The 23,861-nt window shown below is 46.1% G+C and overlaps 2 protein-coding genes across 2 annotated transcripts; one reads left to right on the top strand and one right to left on the bottom strand.

Moving 5' to 3' along the window:
• Positions 1-353: 353 nt before the first annotated feature.
• Positions 354-11,038, top strand: LOC101804267 (cytochrome P450 2W1). The gene is made up of 9 exons (XM_005020144.6): positions 354-793; positions 2,887-3,049; positions 4,907-5,056; positions 5,153-5,310; positions 6,097-6,270; positions 7,271-7,412; positions 7,765-7,949; positions 8,469-8,610; positions 10,047-11,038. The coding sequence occupies exons 1-9, from the start codon at positions 596-598 to the stop codon at positions 10,235-10,237; spliced, it is 1,503 nt and encodes a 500-aa protein (XP_005020201.1). The 5' UTR covers positions 354-595; the 3' UTR covers positions 10,238-11,038.
• A 2,525-nt stretch (positions 11,039-13,563) lies between these two features.
• Positions 13,564-23,162, bottom strand: CYP2W1 (cytochrome P450 family 2 subfamily W member 1). Its single transcript, XM_013100116.5, has 9 exons — positions 22,892-23,162; positions 20,657-20,819; positions 19,218-19,367; positions 18,955-19,112; positions 17,283-17,453; positions 15,964-16,102; positions 15,427-15,611; positions 14,682-14,823; positions 13,564-14,185 (listed from the first exon to the last, which is right to left on the bottom strand). Exons 1-9 carry the CDS (start codon positions 23,072-23,074, stop codon positions 13,998-14,000), a joined length of 1,479 nt encoding a protein of 492 aa, XP_012955570.1. The 5' UTR covers positions 23,075-23,162; the 3' UTR covers positions 13,564-13,997.
• Positions 23,163-23,861: the final 699 nt, after the last annotated feature.

The following is a 23,861-nucleotide window of genomic DNA, read 5'->3' on the forward strand; positions in this document are numbered from 1 at the left end:
GGCACCTCAGAGCTTACTTTATGATGAAGTTTACGGGCTACGACACTGAGGGATACAAGGGCTTTACCATCATCAACAACCTTTGATCTCTACTTGACATCAACAAAGTTAAAGTCTCCCTTAACAACACTATTTCTTTCTCTAGCAGCCCGGAGATCTCAAACCCTATCCAAACCTGAATCTGGAGGTTTCTAATAGTACTCAAAGAATCTTTTTATTTCCCTGTGTCAGCAGAGTGCTCGGAGGGTCATAGTACTGCTAGTAAAGGACCTTGAGGTCTCGGGGAGGAGGAGGCTATAGAGGAATGCCAAGCACCTTTTCCCATGTATATGTTCTTGCACACACATGCATAGGTTTGTAATTTGAAACTCTCTTTACTTCTGGACAGGCTTTGCAAACTGCTTAGACCACATTCTCTGAGGTGTTTAAAGAGGGTGGAGTAAGCAGTATTTATTTAGGTACTCTACAAACCTTAATAAGAATCGAGTGCTTGTAGCAATCGCAGAGAACAAACAGAAAGCCAGCTGGCAGAAACTGAACAGTGCCACTGCATTTTTATTGCTTCTAACACAAAAAAAATATATTATTACAAAAAATGTCTTTTTTAATTTCTTTTATCTCTGATCCTGTATTAATTTGTCTGCTCTGTGCAGCAGTATTATTAGCTGTAATCTATTTTTCAACTGGCTCTAAAAATTCATCTTTTAAATTGCCTCCTGGTCCAACTCCTCTTCCGATCATTGGTAACCTGCATTTGGTGGATATTAGAAGGCAAGATAAATCTCTAATGAAGGTAGGACAAAAAAACCCCAAACCCAGACCCTTGTACATTTTAAACCTGCCTGGGCTATATCCATGCGTTTTTTTTTGTCTTTTTTAATTTGAACTAAATTGTAAAGGTGTGAAAATTGCTTTATAATATTTTCTCTGATCTTCTTCAAGCCAATGTCTGTGTTGATGCAATGTCATTTGTGAGCGATCAACCATTAAAAAAAGACCTCTGGGTAATATGTGATTTCTTCATGTAATTGTGATGATGTACATGAAGTGTATAATGCTTGTGGGATTTTAAATATTAATTTGACAGCTCTGATGCCCAGAAAACTTGTATAGCATTAGGAAAGAACTAGCATGAAATGAAACTGCTTCCTTATCCCGCGCCCTAGAGAAGCGGTGGGGAAATTTCACGATGTGGTGACCCCAGCGCTGCTTCGGAGGGTGCCAAATCCAGACACCCTGTTGCAAAATCGACTTCCCTCTGGCTGAGTTGGATTTGCATTAAAATCTAGATAGCAGTACGAGAGTGGGATGGAAAGTTTGAGCAGCCTGGAAGCTCTTCCATTAGCTTGCAATTAAAACGACTTACTTTGCTCGTGCGGGTAAACCACTCGTTGGCATCAGGTGAGGCTGGCACAGCCCGGGGGGTTGCTGAGCGCTCCCTCCTCGCCCTGGCAGACAGCACCAAGGGATCGACCTGCTGGGGACACGGAGAGAGTGAGCAAACAGATAGCAGCAGCGGTGCCCAGGCTCCCTAACACCCCTGCCACACAAATGCCGGCAGCTCTCGGGGAGGATTTGTGGTGCTGGGGGGTGAGGCTGCAGCCCCTGGGCTTGTCTGTGGGCAACAGCAGGGTTGGGGGCAGTTTACGCAGCGGGGCTGGGCAGATGTTTGCCTCTGAACTGTGTTTTTGAATTACCTCTGCATGCTTTCATCACCCGCAAGGCTGTATTTGATATCGCCTACGTTTGCCTTTAATTTGGGATGAATCCAGAGGGGTTATCCCTGCTTCTCACCCCACAGATAATAAAAAAAAATGGTGACTGCATTGAGCAACATGCAGCAGTGGTTGCTGGCTGGGCACCCTGACAGGAGAGATGCAGGCAGGCAGGATGCACCCTTCTCCTCCACAAAAGCTGCTGCTGCAGCAGCAGCAGGCTGAGGCTGCACACACACAGCGTGTGCCTGCCTGGGAGGCAGAGCAGGGCTGGTGCTGCCCTTCTCTGCTGTCCCCAGAGACTGCCAGGGAGCATGGTGCAGCCGCAGCAGCGGTGTTCAGCCTCGTGGGCAGGCTGCTGGTACAGTGACGTGGAGATACCCAGGGAAAAAGCAGGCGCTGAGGACACAGCAGGCACGTAGCAGCAGGCACACGTGCGATGGTCCTCACCGAGCACGCATTTCCTCATCTGTCTGCTGCTACACTCTGCAAAGAGCCTGGCTATGCCATGGCAAAGATGTGCCCTTTTTGGTGCAAAACGAACATCACTCTGCATACGAGCACGGGGTCAGCCAGCAGTTCAGGCAGCCTCCTGCTCCTGCCACAGGTTTCCCTGCTGTGCCCAGCTAAGCTAGAGGTACCAAAGCCAGGTCCGAGCACAGGGGCATGGGATTGCAATTTGTGCTCGTGCAGGGCAAACTGTACACCCAGCGTGGGTGAACTTGGCTCCTGATCTAGCAGCAGGGATGCTGGAGTGCTTTGGTACGAGATGGGTGTCATGAGCAGGAGCTTTCCCAAGTGACAGCATCATTATGTGCACTGAAATGCCTGCTCCGTTTTTGTCTGTCTCTGGTTTGTCAACTTGGGCTGCCATTTGAGGTCTGGTCTTTAACTCTAGGTGCTTGGTTTTTGTTTTTCACTTTTTGACTTTCCCCTTAACACAGAAATGAGATTAGCAAGGCCCCGACTGGGGGTGGGGACTGCCATGGGGCAATAAACCCCAACACCCAGCCTGGCATCCATGCAAACACCTGGTGCTTGACCATGATGAACTTCGACTGATGGATGCCACTCTGCAGGGGGTGTCTCTGCATCAGACATAGCAAGTCCTTTCTGAAAGGAATGGGCACTTTCCTTCTTCGCTGACTGTCACAGCTTGCCTCTCTTTCAGCTTGCGGAAGAATATGGCCCGGTCTTCACGCTCCATTTTGGCTTCCAGAAAGTTGTGGTCCTGACTGGGTATGAAGTTGTGCGGGAGGCGCTTGTGAACTACACAGAGGAGTTTGTAGACAGACCATCCATCCCAATATTTGACCAAATTCAGAACGGAAACGGTACTAGAGAAATGAGGGGGGGCGGGTGGGAGGGATGGTACCGTCACTCAGTGCTTCCCTAGAGCCAGGCTTTTAAAAATCCCCCTTGGACCCTCCTGAAGCCAAGCCGATGGAAAATGTTTGTTTTTTCTCACTTTCATGCACGTCTCCTTTACACTGCCACTGTTTTTGGCAGTGCTCCTGCAGACTGATCCCTCTCCTAAGCATTGGAGGGCAAGGTGTGGGATTTTTAAAGGTGCAGTGGTAATTCTGGGATGATTTCCATAAATGCCCTTGAGAGCAACTCACTGCTACCACCACATTTCCAAACCTCCCCTGTGGGGTCATGGGACTTTGGACTGGCTGGCTGGGCTGTATGGATCTGAAGGGTTTGTCCTGTTCACCCGGTGCTAGGTACCTCAGTTTTGGATGTCATTATTCCCCAGCATCTTGTCTCCACCAAGGCTGGGATGTGAAATGTATTCAGCAGTGGGCTGTCTGGAAATTTTTGCCACAAACATCCCATAGTTTTTCCAAGGTGGCTCTCCATCCCTGACTAGTTCAGAGGACATCTTGCCCTGTTCTTCTGCCCTCTGCTTCGGCTGGGGCTTTAGCGGTGAGCAGCCAAAAGGCAGCTTTATATGCTGGTCACAGGCTGGAGCTGGGATTACAATTAGAAATTAAATTACCCAGCCATAATATCAAGAGATGAATTTATCGCTACATAAGGAAAAGGAATCGATGGGGAGAAAAGCATCGTTCAGAGCTGATTTACATATAAAATATCCCTTTGGGAAACTGTCGGTATTGCACTATAAGTCCTTTCACACTTACCTTCCTAACCCAAGTTGGAGCTGCTCAGAGGTGACCTGAAGCTGTAAATTCACAGGGGCTGTTAAGTAGCAAGGGTCACAAATTCTCCAATGAAACATTTTTTCTCTCCAGCAAATGTCAATTTGTTGACTCTGAAGCTGTTTGCAGAAAATGAGTGGTCCAGATGAAATTGCCTGAATTAAAGAAAAATCAAATTTAGAAATTTGCTTTGACATTTTTAAATTGAGAAGTTTTGCTTTCCAAATTAAAACTACCCTGCTGTAAAACTGTGTTTGTTCTAAAAAAGGAAAATAGATGTAAAAACCTTGCAGCCAAGATGTGAAGTACTATAATCCAGCTTTTTTAATTGACACTGTCTGAGACAGTCTTCAGATTACTAACACAATTTTTTTCTTTCACTATCCTCTGATGGGATGAAATACCCATCCCTGCTCATGGTGGCTGTGATCATCAAGGCATGAGCTCAGTGACAGCCACAAAATGATAGTGTTTTTACCACTGCTGAAAATACATTGGGAATGTATTTTCACTGTTACTGGGAATCTCAAAAAAACAGTTCAGCACTGTCTAGGGTTTACAAGACTGAATTATCCCATCCCACAAAGATAAAAGATCTTTATGATTGGAATAGAACAAAGGGAGAAGCTTCAAAGATACAACGCTGTTGCTTGAGGCCCTAGACTTGCAACCAAACAGGGTCAGAATGGTTGCATGATTGACTAAGTCCAACCTCTCTCCCCAGCCCTACAGCCAAGCAGTGGTGGTCTGAAAGCCCTACCTGCTTATCTTGCAGCTGGGGCAGGCTGGGCTGGGTGGGAGCTGGTTTTTCATGAGCTACAGGCTCGGTGAGACTGGGAAGACTGAGCTGAGAGGATACAGGGATGGGGCACAGAAAAATGGGAGATCCTTATTTCCCAAATCCATTAGAAACTGGGCAGCACAAACACTTGTGGAGATCCCGCTTCGTCCAGTTCCATATCTTGTTTTGTGTGGTGGGGAACTTCTGTGCATGGTGCCAGCAGTGATGTCTCATGCCCCCCCCAGGTGTCTTCTTCTCCATCGGGGAGCTGTGGAGAACAACGCGGAGATTCACCGTGTCCAGCATGCGCAACCTCGGCATGGGCAAACAAATGATGGAAGGGAAAGTCTTTGAGGAGCTTCACTTCCTTATCGAGATGATCAAATCCTTCAAAGGTGAGCTGGGGACCATCACGGTGCTCCACAGCACCACATGTGTCACTGCTGCTGCTACAACATCACACCAACACGTCCATCCTCCTCCCATTGCAGGGGAACCTTTCAGCCTGAGGTCCTTCAACATTGCTCCCATCAACATCACCTTCCTCATGCTCTTTGGGGACAGGTTTGACTACAAGGACCCAACATTTCTCACTCTCTTAAGACTCATAGATGAAGTTATGATTCTTCTGGGATCTCCCTATTTGAATGTAAGTAACCTGTCCCACAGGGTAATGTCTTTTTCCACTGGCACATTGCAATGAGCCACACAAATCACAGGGCACAGTTCAGGAGTTTCCAAATGTCTGGAACCTGTCGTTACACCTCTAATGTTCTTCATGTACCACCTTGGTCACCACAGGTGTGCAGCCAGATTTCCCTCTGATATCCTGCTTTTGCACCATCCTGCATATCTGCGTGGAGCTAAAATGAGAACTGAATTATGATCATTTTAGCTCCACAGGTATTTGATGGCTCCTTCAACACAATCACACCATCTAGGCTTTCTCTGCCTTTGTGGTGTTTTCTAAAAAGACACATTCAGTGTTGACGTCCAGGTGAGGGAGACTTCACAGACTGCATTAAAAATGCTTTCTTAGAGAGTACCAGGAAAACTCTGCATAACTTCAAACCATAATACCCAACCATTCATAACGGATGCTGGAAAAAAACAAGCAGTCACATAAACTGCCTGCCTGCCTGGCGTGCCGGAGCCCCAGCTCTGCTGAGAGGCTGACCAGCCTCCTACTGGTAGAGGAGCTGCTCCCACACAACAGTGCAAATGTTTATAATTAGGTAGTACTGAATAAAAGCTCATAGGTTTCAAAGCCCACCCTCACGAAAATGTGCCAGTGAGCCCTCTCGGTCCCTGGGATGCTAAAAATGCACTGCTAAAAGACAGAACTCACCTGATCTCTCATGTCCTAGGAATAAGGTATTTCAGCATGTTAATACTTCTACTGACCTATTGCTTCTCTTTTTTAATTCCTCGTTAGTATTTCAATTTCTACCCATTCCTCGGATTTCTCTTCAAAACCCACAAGATTTTGCTTGAGAAAATAGAAGATGTGCGTGCCATTATAAGGCAATACATGAAGGCAAGCAGGGAAGATATCAATGAGAACAGCGTGAGGAGCTACACTGATGCACTGATATTCAAGCAACACGAGGTATGTCACTGCTTAGCTCTGTTGGCTGTTTGCAGCGTCTTGTTTGGATTTTCTAGGTCAAACAGTTGCTGAGTCTTGATTTCAGTCATCTCATGTAAATGTGTGGAAGGTAACTCTGTTATTCTTGTGGCACTGAAATCAGATTCCTGTCTCGTACAGTTGGTTTAATTTACTGCAGGGATTTTTCTACCAAAGTGAAGAAGTGAAAGTCACTCTCTCAGTCCAGTCCTGAAATAGCAGCACTAATAACGTGAGATGAACTCTTTGTTCATAGTAGAAAATGCATGAATTCACATGAAAGCTGACTCTGCCTTTCTTTTTATGACAACAGATCAATTAATCATTGATACAGTTGCTCCAAGATGAATAATACACTTAAAGCACTTGAGTGATAAATTGTCAGCACGTTTGCTAGCCCTGCCCTGCACCTCACTTTAGCAGAGACTCTGCAATTTCACACATCAGTTGATTTCATTCCACACAAAATATTTGGGCTCTGAGTTTTTTCTTCTTTCCCACTGGAGCTGGGCCAACGTGAGGCATTAGCTCTTCTACACACCTATATGGAGGAAGGTTCACTGCAGTCCTAAAGCCCAGGAGAAGCACTCTGAAATGTCATTTTGAACACTGGTGGGGATGCAGTCTTGCTGCTCTCTTCCTGGGTAGGAAGGGTCTGGGATTAGCTGAATCTCCCTCCGTACAGGGGAGCGACCGGGCTCTTTCCAAACCTGTGAGGCTGAGACTATCAACAGCATCTGGCCCTGAGTCCCAGGCTGCTTCTGGGTGGGGACGAATGCCAAACCACCACTCCACTCCAAATCTCCTGTCTTTGGTGCTGTTTGCTGTGTGTGCAAGATCAAGCCATCCATCACTCAGCTCACAAACACAGGATCGTGCCCAACAGTTGTGTGGGTTATGTGGTGTTGCCCAAACCCGCTGAGTGCTGACACTTCCTATTTTAAGAGCTTTCTTACCGGTCACTATGCTTGTGTCTCTCAAGGAGAAAAACAAGAAAGACAGCATCTTCCATGATGAAAACCTAATAGCATCCATACTGGACCTGGTCATGGCAGGAACAGAGACCACAGCCACGACGCTCCAGTGGGCCATCCTGCTGATGATGAAGTACCCGGAGATTCAGAGTGAGCTCCTTTCACCTACTCTCCTCCTGCGGGAGGGAAAGGCCTCCCACCTCTTTAATTTATGAATTCCCACTGTAATTAGATGCTGAATGAACTTACAACAAAGGACTCCCTGTGCCTTGCTGGGAGAAAGAGTGGAGACCAGAGCATGATGCTGGGAGAACAGCCCATGCACGTGCCTGAACTAGAGACAGAGCTGGGGAAAGCTGGGATGGTGTTTTAAGAATCCTCTCCCTCCAGACCTGGAAAAGTATATTTTTACCAAAACTGAATCCGAAAGTGTTGGCTGCCTTGCTGGAACACATATTTTTTTGTTCTGAACTTTTTTTTGAACTTTCTTTGCTCCTTCCAGAAAAGGTGCAAGAGGAGATTGGAAGAACCATCAAAGTTGGAACATGGGCCACGTACGAGGACCGGAAGAACATGCCCTTTACCAACGCGGTGTTACACGAGGTGCAGAGGTTTATCACCCTCCTGCCCCATGTTCCCCGCTGCACTGCTGTTGACACCCACTTCAGGGGCTACTTCCTCCCCAAGGTAGGTAACTGCTCCAGCCCATTTTTGGGTTGCTCCTCCTGATTTCTGCTGGTAGGACTAGAGACCACTTTCTTTAGAGGGAGCTACAGGACAGGAGCCCAAAGTGTCCAAAATTAACCACAGAAGGGTTTCTTCCTCTCCAGTGACTATGCTGAGTCCATGGAGAACAGTGTTACAGGACTCGATTCAGGCCCTCTCATGCTCAGCACTTCCTCACTCCAGGAGTGACCTTGGTTTACCTCTTTGATGCTATCTGCACAGTGAAGCATCTGCCAGGGAATTTACAGGATCTGCCTGAGGTTTTCACTGCGCCACGTGGCATTTGGCTTCGATCCTTGGCACTGCTGGGAAAATCTCACTGACATCTCTCTCTGTTGACTGATGGGATAAAACTTTCAGGGTCAAGTCTCCTGGGACAACAATGTCTGTGTCACAAAATAAAGCAAAACAGAGGAACAGATCCGTCGCTCCTGCCCAAGAATTTTACTTACAAAGCTACTTTCATGTATTTTCTTCCAGGGTATAATCGTAATCCCATCACTCACTTCTGTGCTGCTGGACAAGACACAGTGGGAGACACCACACCAGTTCAACCCCAACCACTTCCTTGATGCTGAAGGGAATTTTGTGAAGAGGGAGGCTTTCCTGCCCTTCTCCACAGGTGACTAAAGCCCTGACCTGCAGAGCTGAGGCTACAGCGGGATCATTTCATTACAATGCGCACTAATGGGGTCTTCTCAACTAAGTGGTGCCTTTTTGGGGCTGCCAAGGATTCCATCAAGGCCATTTCTTTTAGAGGAAGAAGCCACCCTGTGGTTAGGGGGGTTATTGGGCACTTGGCATCCTGGATTCTGTTCCTGACACTACCTTTGTCTGCAATTTTGGTCATCTCAAACTTTTTTTAAGTTTCACCTGTAATGTACAATGAACATTCTCTCCCTGGAGGCTCATAATCCCAGCCCCCTTCGGACTCAAACTGAGCTAATGGCTGGAACAGTTGTTAGGTATCAGAAACTCTCCCCTGAGCCTTCCTAAAAGACGAAATATCACTTAGTGCCTTCCTGACAGCTATAAATGCTTCCAAAGGCTGCTAATTTCCAGAAATGCCTGCCTCCCAGCCTGTGCTCTCCATGACTACAGCCGCATGCATTACAAGAGGGCACAGCTGGATGGAGCAGTCTTGCTGGGATTTTAACAAATCTCAACGCTGCAGGAGCCCATAAGTACTACAAAGGGAAACTTCCTGTAAAATCCTACAAATCCTCCTGTGTAACCTTACACTTCCCAGCTGTTCCTCTGCAATGATGGCTTGAAGGTGTTCCAGAACATGTTACAGCCTCAGACCCTTCTGACATTAGGAAGCTAGTTCTCGCTGTCCACCAAGTGCTTCACCCCTACAGGGACTGTCATGTGAGGGCTGGGAATCTGGCACAAAGGGGGAGTAGGAAAGGAGAAACAGTCTTTTATTACAGTGAGAAGTGAGTTTTGGACCATTCCACTTCGGGAAGAGGTGGCATGTTTCTATCAGGCTGCTTTTCAAGAGAAAGGGACCAGACAAAGATGCTGAGGGGCTCAGAAGGTTCTTAAGTCCATGTATGCAATTTGGTGAAGGAAAGGATCTCTTCCTTACTGAATACAAAAATTGCAACCCTAATCCACAGCCCTGCTGTGCTGAACACCCTTATACACAGAACAGGAGCCTGTCTGCTCCAGAGAGCTGGTGATCTAAACAGGCAGTCTTGTGGGGAGGGGAACAGAACAATGAAGAGGAAGGGATTTGCTTGGTCTCTTTGCACGCAAGTGACAGGCAGGACAACAACTCATTTCCTAATGAGGCGAGAGATCCCCCATTCATTAGACAAGATAACCTCCGAAGAAAGGAGAGGAGAGGGTACGTCATAAATACAAAATAACCCTGCAGCTTGCCACATGGCTGCCACTTGATGCCAGCGTGAAGGGTCAGCTACCTTTAGCAACTTGGGCTGCTCTGCTCCAAAATGCCCTGAAGCCACTTCAGAGGTTTCACCCCTGTTTCCATTATGTTTCTGTTTTTAACTTGATACTTCCATCAAGTAAACCCACTACTTTCCTCTGCAGGGAGAAGGAACTGTATCGGAGAAAGCCTGGCCAAGATGGAGCTGTTTGTCTTCTTTGTAGGATTGCTGCAGACATTTACTTTCCGACCCCAGCCAGGAGTTTCAGAGTCTGACTTGGACCTCACTGTCCCCCAAACAACTTTCACGTTAAGGCCTCGGCCGCAGGCAACCTGTGCTATCCTACGTGAATAACCACAGCTTCGCTGAAGAGCCCCCCAGGCAAGCGGGGAAGCTGCTAAGGCCCAACTTAGCTTGGCTAGGACTCACCACCCCCATCCTGACACATCACGCTCGTAATTCCTTCTCGCTGTCTCCATCCACTCCCACTCCACTGCCCTCCACCTCTCCATCTGCCCCGCAGGTCACTGACCCGCTCGTTGGTCCCGAGCTGCGAGGGGGTGCAGACGATCGATGTCAAACTGTGATCCTGGCTCACCAACACATTCTCCAGAGAGGGAGGCTGTGCCTGGAGCAGCTGGAAGGACCACGGAGGATGTCTGGTGACATGCACACAGTCCATGAGATGTAGGTGTGACATCCGGGCTCCCACGGCAAAGCAGTGAGGTTGATAACATTGCACAAATCTGCCCCGAATTCCTGGGGCAGACACACTGACACTCACGGGGAGTCACAGAAATATGCCATGGGTCACACAGTTGAACCATCTGCAGGTACCTCCTGAACCAAGCTCTCCATAGCTTCTAGGCAAATTCTGTCGGGCTAGGCAGCCAGGTCAAACACAAGAGTGAAAAATAACAGACCAGTTCATGTGATTTGGGGATGAAGTTCTTTATGCCTTGGAACAGAGTCCTGAAAGACACCTCAAAGTCTGCGAAGCTGTTTAGATAGCTGAGTGCTGCTACCACCAAGTTCACTGCTGCTTCACAGCCTGAAAGAAAGAAGAGCTACATTTCTGACACCAGTTAATATTTGTACCAGCAACTGATCATAAAAAGCTAATGATACAGGAAAATAAACAAGAGCAATTTCTCATTTTATGACTCTCTGTTTTTCCTGACCATGTTGAATAGGAGCAAATGTTTTCCCTCTCTCACATCTCCTGGGGAATCAATATGGTATTTGGGACACTTTGGCCACTGGAACCGACCGTGCAAATAGTCTAATTTCACGGTGCCTACATTGCATACACGCACTCAAGGAGACTTGGGATCAGGGATTAGAAGTGACCTGGTTTTGGTTATTTTCCTTTGCTCTGTGGCTTTATCTGGCTGCTGTCCCTACCTGTAGCACTCTTATCTTCCATCACACTCTGCAATCCTATTCCAGTTGATGTATAGCTCAGGCAATTTTCCATCCGCATAACCACCTGTGAATTGCCTTTTCCATATGCATTATCTTATCATGTACTTTATCACACTGTTTGTCTCCCCCTTCATGGGAACCCAATAAAGTTTTAATTTTCCCATGTCTTCATTATATCTGATGTGCCTGCCACCCAACTTTGTGCTGCACAGAACATGAAGGTTGATCCTGAGCCCAAGAGTGACAATGAATATTGTCAGTTCAACTCGTATCTGGTGGATGAGAGGTTCTGCATGCCCTAGTCCCACTAACAAACTGCTCAGCAGGACACCCTCCATATCTGCAGAGTGGTTTCTCCAAGGCAAAGAGCTTTCCCTTTGAGATCAGCTATGGCTACTGGTCAGTCCTGAGGATAGCCTTTGTTTTTCACTTTTTTTTTCCTTGCCTAACCTTCACATCCCACTTGCAGGGGAAGAATGAAAGGTTCCCACCACACCTTCACTGATGCTAGTGCTGTCCCTCTGCATAGTGCCTTGGACCTTGAATCTCTCACCTCAGCTCTGACCCTCCCAAAGCATCACTTGCTGACTCTGTTTCTCTTGGGGAGTGGTGGCAGCAGGATGGGGTCTTCTTCAGGGGGCAGACAGGTCAAGCAACTGAGCAACAAGCTACACGTCAACTCAATGAAGGTAGGCAAGTGAAAAAGACTTTTGCCTTTGGCTTCTGAGAGGCCAGGCCTGTTCCTGCCCTACCCCCCTTCAAAACTAATATGAACTCAGAAGACACATGTGGCAACCACTTAGTGCTTGGGGGAGAAAACTGGGCTGGGTTTAAATCTGCATTAACTCACTGGTGGAACCTCAGACCTGACCCCTTGTCACTGGCTTTGGGTGTCCTGGCTTGGGAGGAGAGAGGTGGATCCTTCCCCAGAAGCACAGCAGCCTCCAGAGCCTGCTCTTCTCAGACATCACCTTCCCTGCTGGCTTTCTCTGTCAGGCAGAGCAGCAGAATTTGCAATATTCATGCCTCAAAGAGAGCCACAAGGTGCAAATATCCAAGGGAAACAGGTTCCCTTGACTCCTTTACCAATGTATCTTACTTGTACCCGTATTAGCAGACAGATGGAAGTGATCGCTTGCTCTCCAGCACACTAAACTAGATAGCTGAATGTATCTCCACAGAAGAAAATGCTGTCTCCCATTTATTCTCTCAGCCAAATGATGGCAGAACATTGATTATGACTCAGCTACTGATTTATCTAGCAGAAAACATTGGCTCCCTGGGCTCATAAGTGGGTGGAAATACCATTTCCACATTCCTTAGTGGCCCTGAGGGTCTTCCTGCTGGCTGCAAAACATGTTTGTGCCTTGCAACACACCATCCTGAATTGAAGGCAAACATCTTGGGGCAGGACAGGTTGCTGGGTATTGAAAATTAGTTATGAACAACTCCACCTCACCCCGTGTCTGTGGCTCACGGCACGTGCAGCGGGCTGGGCAGCGTGCTCCACATCCCTGCCTGCAATCCCCGGTGCTGCTTGATGCTGGGGCCAGGGGTCCCTGCTCTCGAAGGGGCAATGATCAGCTGTCAGGATTGCAGCAACTGTACAGATTTGTAAAATGAGGACCACCTTCTATTCGCAGCCCCTTTTGTGCACTGGCCAGAGCAATAACCGCTGTGCAGAATCTCATTTCTGTTTTCCTTCTGCCACGAGATGGCACCACGATCCCTCCAAGTCCCAGACAGCCCAGCCCTGCACTCCTTAATGGGCTAAAATGCCCTGCCAGCTACAAACCAGCGCTCTCGAAAGGGGGCAGAGCTAAGCCGTGAGGCTTTATGCATCCCCAGTCCAACTGTGGTCACCTGTGGGCAAGGCTGGGAGCAAAGACATATGCACTATTTATTTACCGTTATCCTAGGAGAATCAGATGGTTCACAGGGAATAGGAGTCTTCTTCTTCTCATCCAACAGCAGACAAGGATCCCTCCCAGGGGTTAACCTGCTCAAACACTTTGCGGGACAATGACTCAACCAACCTCCCTACAGTACTATCAAATCTTTCTGGCCTCCACTCAGCATTTCAGACCAAGGAAGAAGTGAGCTGCTGTAAATGAGAGTCCGATTGTCTTCGGTGATGAAGGGATGGGATGAGGTCCCTCAGAGCACAGGGAACCTGAACAGTGCAGGGTTTGCATCTGGTATTCAAACCCAGAAGAATGGAAAGTGTAGGAAGAACATGCCTCAGACATAAAAAGTGCAAGTATCGAGGAGTAATTTATCACATGTACAGCAAGAAATGGGAAAAGAGCAGGGATTCAAGGATGAGATAACACTGGTATCTAATATTGCACTCCAAATGAAGAAATAACCCCCAGCTGAGAAACATTCTCTCTCAGAAGCTCAGAACGAGGATACTTTCTTACATTGTGTATTTAATGTGTAAAGTGATGGCTCTGTCATTTCCAGCCATCTATCTGGCTGGTATTTTCCAGGTAACCTTACCCACCCGCTCTCCTCTGCTTAGAAAAATATTTGTTCAATAAACATTTTAAGCATAGAGCCAGTACTTGGAAGGCTCTGAGTAAGAAGACACTACTTGTATCTACTGCATACTGATTTCTCCTTTGTGCATCTGTAGGGCTCTGCACAAAACAATTACAGGGATTTTCCTCAGCTCCGAGCCTTGGGCTTATGAGCGTAGCACAGCACAGGCACACTGTGGTTGGGGTCTCATGGTGAATCCAACTTCAGCTGTTGTGTCCAGCTCTGATTCTTTGACCCCAGACGGAGGCTTAAAAGTAAATTTCTGGATCAAGCCAGTGAAGAAGATGAAGAGCACCACTGTGGCAAGGCCTTCTCCAATGCAGTTTCTCCGCCCTGCAATGCCAAAAGCATTGTTATCTGTAGAGTAGTGGCTCCCCAGACAACTCTTCCCTCCTGGTTGGTAGCAACAGTGTGAGGGACAGAGCAGGCTGTAGGAATGCAAAACAGCATGGGGAGATACTCAGCAGCCACCACCACTGGTCTCCTACACCTATTTGAACACGGCTGTTTCCCTCTGAGCCTGCAAGGAATTGATTTGGGATAACCTAGAAACCATCCAATCTCAAGGGAGAGGGAAGGCAGAACTCTTGCTTGAGGGTGTTGAGGCTTCTGTAGTTCCCAGTGGTGTCTTTGAACCATAGGGCACAGTGTGAGGGGCTGTTTGCAACTCATCGAGACCCAGAGCAGATATTTCTGCACCATTCCCACCAGTGATGTCAGTGCTGTTCCTAACAGAGGCACTCTGTCAGAGGCAATCCTGACTCTTGACTGATGTGTTCTGTGGAGCTCTGGGCGCTCAGAGCCCTGTGCAAGGCCACACTTTTGTTACCTGTGGAGAAGGGCAGGAATGCTTTCTGCTTTACGAAGTTCCCTTCTGAATCAAGGAAATGGTTTGGGTTGAATTCATCTGGCGTCTCCCACTGTGTTTTATCCAGCAGCACAGAGGTGAGCAGAGGAATCACTGTAGTTCCCTGCAGCACAACCACATTCTGCTTAAGGGCTTTGCCCATGCAGCCACATAACCACACCTCCCCATTTGGGCTGCCTCTGCAAGCAAAGTTCCAAAGAACTAGTTTCTAGATTCGTGCATGACCAGATGATGCTAGTTAGTGGAGAAATCCTGTTCACTGGCATCACTGACTAGTATATGATTAAGTAACAGTGGTTGTGTGCTGTTACTGAACGACATTAGCCAGGCTTCCTTCCTGGCCAGATGATCTCTGCTTGCCTCAATTAGGCAATACGACAATGCCACCGTGCTCCAAAGGCAGCATTGCTTTATAGGGCTTTAATGACAATGGAGAGAGTTAAGAGAATAGGGAATGGACTCCAGATTATCACGACCGAATGAGAAAACAAACAGAGTAATGGAAAATGAAGAGTTGTGTGCATAACCCTGAAGTCACACTTCCATAAGTTTGGATGCTGAGGAGATGGAGGATTAGGAAACTGGCTCTCCCGCATTGAATGCCCTGTGCCACAAGCTTCCCTCCTTCCTGTGACATTTTGCCCTGTGGGTCACTGGTGTGGTGCATGTGAACCACCCTGCTCTTTGTCCGGAGAGCAGCAAGTACCTTGGGTATGAAGTAGCCTTTAAAATGTGTGTCAGTGGAGGTGCACCGGGGAACGTGTGGCAGGAGGGTGACAAATCTTTGCACTTCGTGAATAACTGCAGTGGTGAAGGGCATTTTTTTCCGGTCCTCAAAGGTAGGCAAGCGGTCAGGGCCAAGAACTCGCTCAATTTCTGCGTGCACCTTTTCTGCAGGGCAAAAGGAAGGCATGAAGTGAGTTTTCCTCAGTGGTAAAGCACCTTCCAAATCCCAGCCCACACTGACTGTTGGCTGAACTACCCCAGGGTGGTGAGAGATGCAGGGCAGGGAGTTTCCCAGCCCCAGGGAGCAGATATGAGAACAAACCCTCAGATCCTTTGGTCCTGAATGGCAGCATGCAAAGTTTGGACAGAGGTGGACAGGCTTCAGGCACTCAGATTTGGGATGCTCTAGCACACGTGGGTAGCTATGACACTTTTACAGGTGAGCAGCATTTATGAAGTCACTGCAGAATACTTTAATACCCTATGTAAGAAAAGCAAAACCATAAAGGTGTCTTACTTTGAATCTCAGGGTACTTCATCATCAGCAGAACAGCCCATTTCAATGTTGTGGACGTTGTCTCAGTGCCAGCCAGGAGCAGGTCAAGTGCAGAGGCCAATACATTTTCATCATAGAAAGGACTATCTTTATTTTTCTCCTGTAGCAAAAATAAAGAAAAAGTCACTGCTGTTAGCATGGAAAACAGAACTAGGATGGTGCTCTCAAACCCAGAGTCATATGATCACAGGATGTGGAAGAGAGCTGGGAACCCACATGGCTGGGAACCACCTCCAGGCAAACTCATGTTCCAGTTCCATTTGCTGATTCCCAGTCCTGTCACTAGAACTAGTCAGGATTCACATCTCTTTCCAAACACACCACCTCTATGCACCAGAGATTTCCTGCTTAATGTCCTCCGCTAGCTTTAAAGTCTGTAGTGAAAACCCAAAGAACACATCCCTATCTGGAAAAAACACTGCCAACCCACGTTTATATACACAAATACTTCTGCTAACAGTCTAGGATACATCTATTCATTGCTTTTTTTTTGGACTTCTTATTGTAATCATGAGCACCATGATACAACATCTCATTATCTAGAAGGGACTGTCCCTGGAAGACGTTAAAGGAGATACCACCCAAAAGGGTAATGTAGTCTTCAGAGACCTTACAGTGTGATGCATGTGAATCACAAGTGCCAAGATGCACCAGGATATCACTGGCACTTCAGTTCTGCTCTCCTGTTTCATGCTTCCACTGGGAAACAATTTGCCCATTTCTGAATGCAACAGCTGAGGCATGTGCTCAAGGGGTCAAGCTCAAACGGCCATCCTGCCCCCTCCTGCCTCAAGTACAAATGCTTGGAGAGGAAGGGAAAAGACAGACCAAACTGTCCTTGCCGTAGCCCTGCACTATCACCCCTACATGTAAACCCACGAAATGGGAGCTACTGATGAGTTTGCACAAGCACAGAAGGAACTTGTACATCTCTGCAACTGGGAATTCTTTGTCTTCCCATGCCCGCAGAGAGGGACATATCTGCCTGGAGTACATCGGAAAAATCATGTTACCTCCAGCAGGGAAGGAACTGTAGTTGGCACCCAAGAACAAGTCTTACACATTGGTCGAGTTAATAGCACAGTCTAATCGATTATTTCTTGCTTTTCCCACTGCATGCAGTATTGACGAGGTCTAAAAAAATCTGTTACAATAGGAGGATGTTTATCCCAAATTTAAATATTTTCATGTAGACCTTAGCAGAGTGCATTCATTAATCAAGCAAAACGGAGTGTCTCCGCATAGATACCATACCAGAAATCATCATATTGTTAAAATACCTCTTGTTTGAATACCAGTGCATCAATGTAGCTTGTCAGGTTGCTTCCATTAATGTTTTCTTTGCTCTCCTTGATGTGTTTCTTTAAGATTACACACATCTCTTTTATTTTTTTCAGTATAATCTTGTGAGGTTTGAAGAGAAATCCAAGGAATGGGTAGAAATTAAATAGCTAAAAAAAAGAAACAGGTATAGAAAAATATAAATTTCCCAATTACACTGTAAAACTTAAGCATCATAATGGAGAAATCATTTAAGTGAGGAACCAAATGATATAGTATTGGAGTTTCTCTTTGTTGGTAACTTAAAAAAATTTAGTGTATTAAAATGACTTCTCTTACTAAAAATTCTTTACAGAAATGAATGGAGCTAATCAGACTTGTCTAGACATAGCCTATAAACATGAATTAAAAAAATACAATTAAGGGAAAGTGATAGTGAACTCATGAAACAATGAAATTACATTTTTAAGGAGGTAATAAAGTAAAAAGATAAAGCATTACACTTTAGCAAAGAAAACTTCGGCTGTTTAGCAAGCCCAAATCCTCGTGTTTTAAAGTTGTTAGATCATCATTTTTAACTTTCGTATGGATTATAAATCAATTACACTCACTTCTCAGCATCATTAAATTTCACAGCACAATAAATAGTTGCATTTTATGTGCGGGGGGTTACTTACGCCATTTCTTAATGTTAGAAATAAACTGGCTGCAGAATAAAATTCACAAACCTCTTGTTCTACCCGGTGCTAACCAGTTATAATTTTGCCGTTTTCTGCAAAAACTAAACCTGCTGTAGAGATTAAAAGAAAAGGGATGTTGCTCATGTCTTCATTGTACATTGTTCTTATTCAGGTAAAAAATCATCAGCATCCTTTTTTTTATTTTTCAGACAGCTTTCTGGATGACTGTTTCAACATTACCTTGAGTAACCAATATTCTATTCCTTGTCATGGACTAAGATTAACAGGAGGTCTTGGAGCAGATGAGAGCCTCTTAGTTGGAATATACTTCTTGTGCAGCCCTGTTTAGCAGGCATGCCCTCACTTTCCAACTGATTTAGTGCTACAATAGCAGGTGTGAAAGGTCTGTATATTGAGTCTGCAATCCTGTACTCTGTGACTTTACTAGTTTATGTAGCAAGAAGCCAAAACACCAAATCCTAGTAACTCCCAAATACACGTGGAATCATCCCTAAGGCAACTGGTTACTTCTGGGATGTTCACACAGCATGGCTATTTATGATGGTACATGCACAAAGCCAGTATTTTGATATTTCTATCACTGCTGTGTTTTTAAAGAAAGAAATTCTGGCCATGCCCTCCAAGAGGTACCTGATTCCCTCCAGTCTCTTCCACCTGAGCCTTGTTTAGACCAAAAATAGTAGGAGTATGGCTGAAAACCTCAGTTATTGCACTTTCAAGCTCAGAAGTGAGCACATCCTTTCTTCTGACAAGGTCACTTCAGTGTTTCAGCCCAGTGTTACCATGTGATGCTGGACCTCCTCTGCAGGACATACGCTGTGGGATTTCACAAAGGCGGAAAACCCCTGAACAAAGAATGCTATGTTTCAGTACCCTAAAGCTTCTTCAAAACAATCCAGCGTTAGTAAATCGCCTTGAGCTACCAACTCTAATGAGATACTGGAGCTTCTCAACACAGAGGGTGACTTACATGCAAGAACGGAGAGCCAAGAAGGAGCATAACTTCATCTACAAGTCTTAGCAGAGTGACAAACGTTGGGTCTTCATAATCAAACCTTCTCCCAAAGAGTATAGCAAAGGTGATGTTGGAGGGGGCTGTATTCAAACACCGAAGTTGGAAAGGTCCACCTGGGAACAAACAAAATCATAACTGTGTTTGGAATTTCCAGAGCAACCCAGAGGTCTTCGCTATGGCTTTGCCAATATAAACCAACCAACATATCCCCAGCTCACCTTTGAAGGATTTAATCAGTCCGACGAGAAACTGAAGCTCCTCAAGGATCCTTTCTTCTCCCAGCCGCTTCCCCATGCCAAGGTCCCGCAGGGCTGTCAAGGTGAACCGCCGCGTTTTCTTCCAGAGCTCTTGAGATGAGAAGAACACACCTATGGAGGGATCGCATGGCTCGTTTGCCGAGGTGGTATGGGAATTTCTCAGAACCACCACAAGCACAACTATTTTGCAGCCTGGAGGAGCCTGCCTGGGAGGACTGGGGTGCTTGGGGAAGGCCAGCCCCAGGCAGGTTCTGTAGGGCAGGAGGCAACCATTTAAGCAGCCAGGTGCTGTTCACACCAAATCTCCGGGTTTGGCTTTTTTGTGGCTTCGTCTCTTTGCAGCCATACATGGCAAAATGTTCTATGCATGGTATTTATCTCAGGCTGACTTGTTTTTTCTCAGAAAAACAATGCAGCTGTTTCACAGAGCAAGGCTGGGAGCAGATGACAGTGCTCTGACCATGTCATGAACAGGACAAACTATTTCCCTGAAGTGCTTGCATTTAGGGGATGAACTTTCTTCTGCGCAGGGGGACAAGAAGAGGTGTCAGGGAGGCACCACTGCTTACAGCCAGGAAATATCCTTCAGCTGGCGTTAGGTAATCAGCCAAAAAATCTCGTATTTGACAGAGACAACCTTTATAGCAGAGACAATTTGGGTACAATTCAGAAATCCTCCCTTCCCAGGTGGGCTTCAGAGGCTGAACATAGTCTGTATCATCATGCACAGGCTGTGAAAGCAGCATAGCATACCCTTCCTCACCCTGGGCCTCACTCTTAAAAACAAGATAAAAAAAAAAAAACCACACGCTGTATGCATTATATACATATTAGGTCATCAGATCTTTTCCTTTCAGCCCTGGATTATTCCCTTCATTGTTTTTCAATGTCTAGTCTTGGGCAATGTATTACTTTTTAGCATGCAATTCAGAAACATGCCAAAAATCTGTTTACAGAAGTAATTGTTTGAGGTACAAACAGCCCGTGCTATTGCACTCTTGCCAGTTCTTGCAGTCTTTATCATGAGTCATGCCTGATCCAGGCTTTGTCTGAACTCCCAGTAACAGCAGAGAAGAGATTGCATAAGGACCTCGGCCTTCATGTGAAAAATAATTTCTTTCCCTCTGCACTGTAAAAAATCCCTTGAAATGTGAACCCAAGTGATGCTAAAAGAAAAAAAAAATAAAAATGATAACGCACACAAAAAGATGCCTACAACTATTCTTCTGAACAAACAACAGCCCCCAAACCCATCAAAAATAGTCCTTGAAGGTACGCATGCAGCTCCAGACTTAAATACTGCTGCAATTGAAAAACAAAACAAAACAAAACAAAAAAAAAACAACACACATTTAAGAACCAGCAGTGAACACGTCCTTATCTTTTTAAACCTCCAGTACCATTTCCATGTTGGATGTGATGGAAGATTGGTATCATGGGTCTGTCTGTAAACACATTCGTCGTGTTCAGCAGGGCGTCTTTCACTGCCTCGTAGCCAGTCAGCACCACCACCTTCTGAAACCCCAAGTGAACAGTGAACACTGGCCCGTATTTCTCTGAAATCTACAAGGAGAGGAAATAGAAGCCGTCAGTGGTAGCAGTGTGTTTTGCTGCGGTGGTTAAGGAATTGCCTTCACTCCTCCTCCTGTGGTCAGAGGGGCTGGAGAGATGCCAGAGATTGAACCCTGAGACACTTCAATTAAACAGGAATCAAAGCAAATACACACTGGGCTGTTCAACCCACAAACCCCACTCATTTTCTGAGCTTTGGCCCAGGGGGTTAAAGAGGCAGAAAGTAACAAGACCCTTCAGACACTAACACCAGCACAAAGGCATCAGGGACATCTTGCAGGCAGCTACCGGGCAACGTCTAAGCTGGTGGGCTGCAAAGCCACAGCCCACCACAAGAGGATGGAAGAACAAAGGTGACCTAATTTAAGATTAAATTTAAATTAAAAAAATGCCACAATTAATGCAAAGAGGTTTGTAATATGGTTCACCGGGGATGGACATACAAGAAACCATTGTTCTTTCAATCCATCTTACGAAATGACCACTGTCCCACACACTTCTTTCTATTTCTGCCACACCACAGTGTTCAAGCCACTGCACAGCAGGACAGGTCTGTACCCACCAGCGATGCTTTACAGTAAGATCTGAGAGCCAGGCAGCAGCAGCTCGCTGAAAGGCTCACAGACATGGTCCTGCCAGGCCATACGGGGATTTAAGACTTGACTGAGCACAATGCCATTGAAACTGCACAAAGCTGTTATGAGATAGAGCCTGGTGTCCCACAAAAGGGACAGTTCAGGAAACGTAAACCAGAGGAGAAAACTTAGCAACCCCTGCAGCTGTACCAAACCAACAGGTAGCCCAGGCAGAGTTTAATCTGCACTTCAGCAGTATAGCCAGACTCATTTTCTTTATGAAAAATAATAATAATAATAATTTATATGTGTATGTGTGTGTGTGTGTATTCAGAGGACTCTGACTTCAGTCATCCACTCAAAATAATACTTTGGTTGCTGCATAATCTACTAGGCAAATATCATCCCTAACACCTGCCCACTGCCGCAGCCCCGGGAGCCCTCTCACTGTGCTCTCCCCTTCACAGTTTCCAGCCCGAATGCAAGTCAGGGCAGAGCAGGCATAACTGGGTCTGCTCGGCAGCAGGCATCTTTCTCAGTTGTTTTTTTGATGCCATAATCTAATGGGGGAAAAAAGGCATCGGTGTGACAAATGCGCTTCCCGCTCCCAAGCCCTGGATGCTGAGTGCACTGAGGGCTGGCTGGTGGGATGGCAACAGGGATGAAGATGCATTTCCAAAGGCATTTTGGAGGCCCCTCACATGTGACGGAGACGGAAGAGAGACAGAGAAAGCCAATCCCTCTTACCTACGCAGTGCTAAGCGCTCTGGAGGGCTGCTGACAAACTGATGCTAACAGGCTTGGTGTAAGAAGCAGGATACTCACACCCTGGGTCCCAACACGTGGAATGCCCACTGAGCCATATTTTGGCTCTAAGAGAAGAAACACATTGAAATTTTCTATGTTTTTTTTTCTTTTTTTTTTTTTTTGCTTCTGGAAGACAGATGCAAGACAACCGTGATTCCTACAGAGAAATTTGTCTTGCACAAGTCCAAGTCATTCACTATTTCAAATGATACTAATTTTCTCCTACTTCTCTTCTTTGGGCTGTGCTATCCTAACTCCCATTCAAAGAACTGCCATCATGAACAAGAAATACAAGCTATTTTGGCAACTACACTTAAGCATCCATCTTTCAACTTGGCCACGCAGACACTCAAGTATTTTAAAGTATTTCACAACAAAAGGAAGATGCCAAAGTTGAGGTTCATCAGTCCAAACTGGACACTTGTAGTTTTCAGTGTGTGAGTAGTCCTCATGTAAGTACTGCTCATATTTAACATCAGTTTCTGCAGATCTGCGATTCAAAAGTTTCCTCGGCCATTTTAAAACCTTTACATTGAATTTATTAAACTTTTTTTTTTTTTTTAACTGCACTTGGCACTGAACAATTATCTCAGAACTGTCATCTGAGGGAGAATTTTAACCAGGTACCTGCTGACATCCAACACCCTGAATACCCCAAAACCAGAGGATGCTTGTTCTTACCTTCATTAGGGACTTGTCTTGCCTTTTGATGTCCAGCAAATGCAGGTTGCCAATGACTGGAAGAGGAAATGGACCGGGTGGCAATTTTAAAGCTGATTGCTTGAAACCTTGTAAAACATAGAGTGCAGTTAACAAAATCAAGAAGCACAGCCCACAGATGAAGATGGGCATGAAGGCAGCCATAGTTTGGTGGAGCCTGCCTTTCCGAAAAGCTACTGAGAGATGTGTTTATTGAAATGTTCACATGATATTTACTCAGAGGATCTGATACCAGGGGCTTTTCTGAGCTTTGCTCAATCTTCCCTTCCACGCCCATATCTCCACAATACTTGGAATTTATGTCTGCACAAGGCAAAGTCCAAACACAATTTGGGGAGGTGCAGGCTCACAGGCTTCCCACATCATGGGGCATGGCCAGTTTGCTTCATTGCCAAAGTTTAGCTTAAATTCTTCTGCCTGCAATAATTTGCCCAGCACCTGGGAGTCCCACATCTGCTTCATTATTAGGCATCAATCGTGAAACCCCTCTTTACATTCCCTCTTCATCCCTCTCTTCCATCCTTCATCTAAACTCTTCCATTCTCCTCATTCAGCCTCTTCCCTGAACACAGGCAGATCTTCACCTTTTATCTTCTAGCTCTTTACCTTACAAATGCTGATCCCAAAATAATCCTTTGCAAACATTGCCCATCCCATGGTACAGCAAAGCAGCAGCAGATTCTGCAGGCAGAGACTTGCTCCAGGCAATGCATGAAGCTGGCTGTAAGACTTCTCCAGCTCCTTCCACCTTCTTGTGTCCTTGCAGTGAAGCATTTTCTCCCAGTGAAGGGAAACAGAACAGGACAATGCAAAACCTGCAAAAAATCCAGGACACACTTGTTGCCTCTGCAGATTTGGAGCTCTGTTGCTAATCTCTACTAGCAGCTCCTATTTACTAACACTTTGATCTGGGCTGTCCTAAAGATCTACC

This window comes from Anas platyrhynchos, chromosome 15 (genome assembly GCF_047663525.1).
Source record: "Anas platyrhynchos isolate ZD024472 breed Pekin duck chromosome 15, IASCAAS_PekinDuck_T2T, whole genome shotgun sequence".
Taxonomy (NCBI): domain Eukaryota; kingdom Metazoa; phylum Chordata; class Aves; order Anseriformes; family Anatidae; genus Anas; species Anas platyrhynchos.

Excerpts from the sequence above, each read along its gene's own strand:
- LOC101804267 (XM_005020144.6), top strand. The coding sequence starts at position 596 with ATGTCTTTTTTAATTTCTTTTATCTCTGATCCTGTATTAATTTGTCTG. Across the intron at positions 5,311-6,096 it reads TGGGATCTCCCTATTTGAAT|TATTTCAATTTCTACCCATT; the intron begins GTAAGTAACCTG and ends ATTCCTCGTTAG. Across the intron at positions 6,271-7,270 it reads TGATATTCAAGCAACACGAG|GAGAAAAACAAGAAAGACAG; the intron begins GTATGTCACTGC and ends GTGTCTCTCAAG.
- CYP2W1 (XM_013100116.5), bottom strand. The coding sequence starts at position 23,074 with ATGGCTGCCTTCATGCCCATCTTCATCTGTGGGCTGTGCTTCTTGATT. Across the intron at positions 19,113-19,217 it reads ACTGATTAAATCCTTCAAAG|GTGGACCTTTCCAACTTCGG; the intron begins GTGAGCTGGGGA and ends GTTTGTTCCCAG. Across the intron at positions 14,186-14,681 it reads ATTCCTGCCCTTCTCCACAG|GGCGGAGAAACTGCATTGGA; the intron begins GTAACAAAAGTG and ends TTGGCATTGCAG.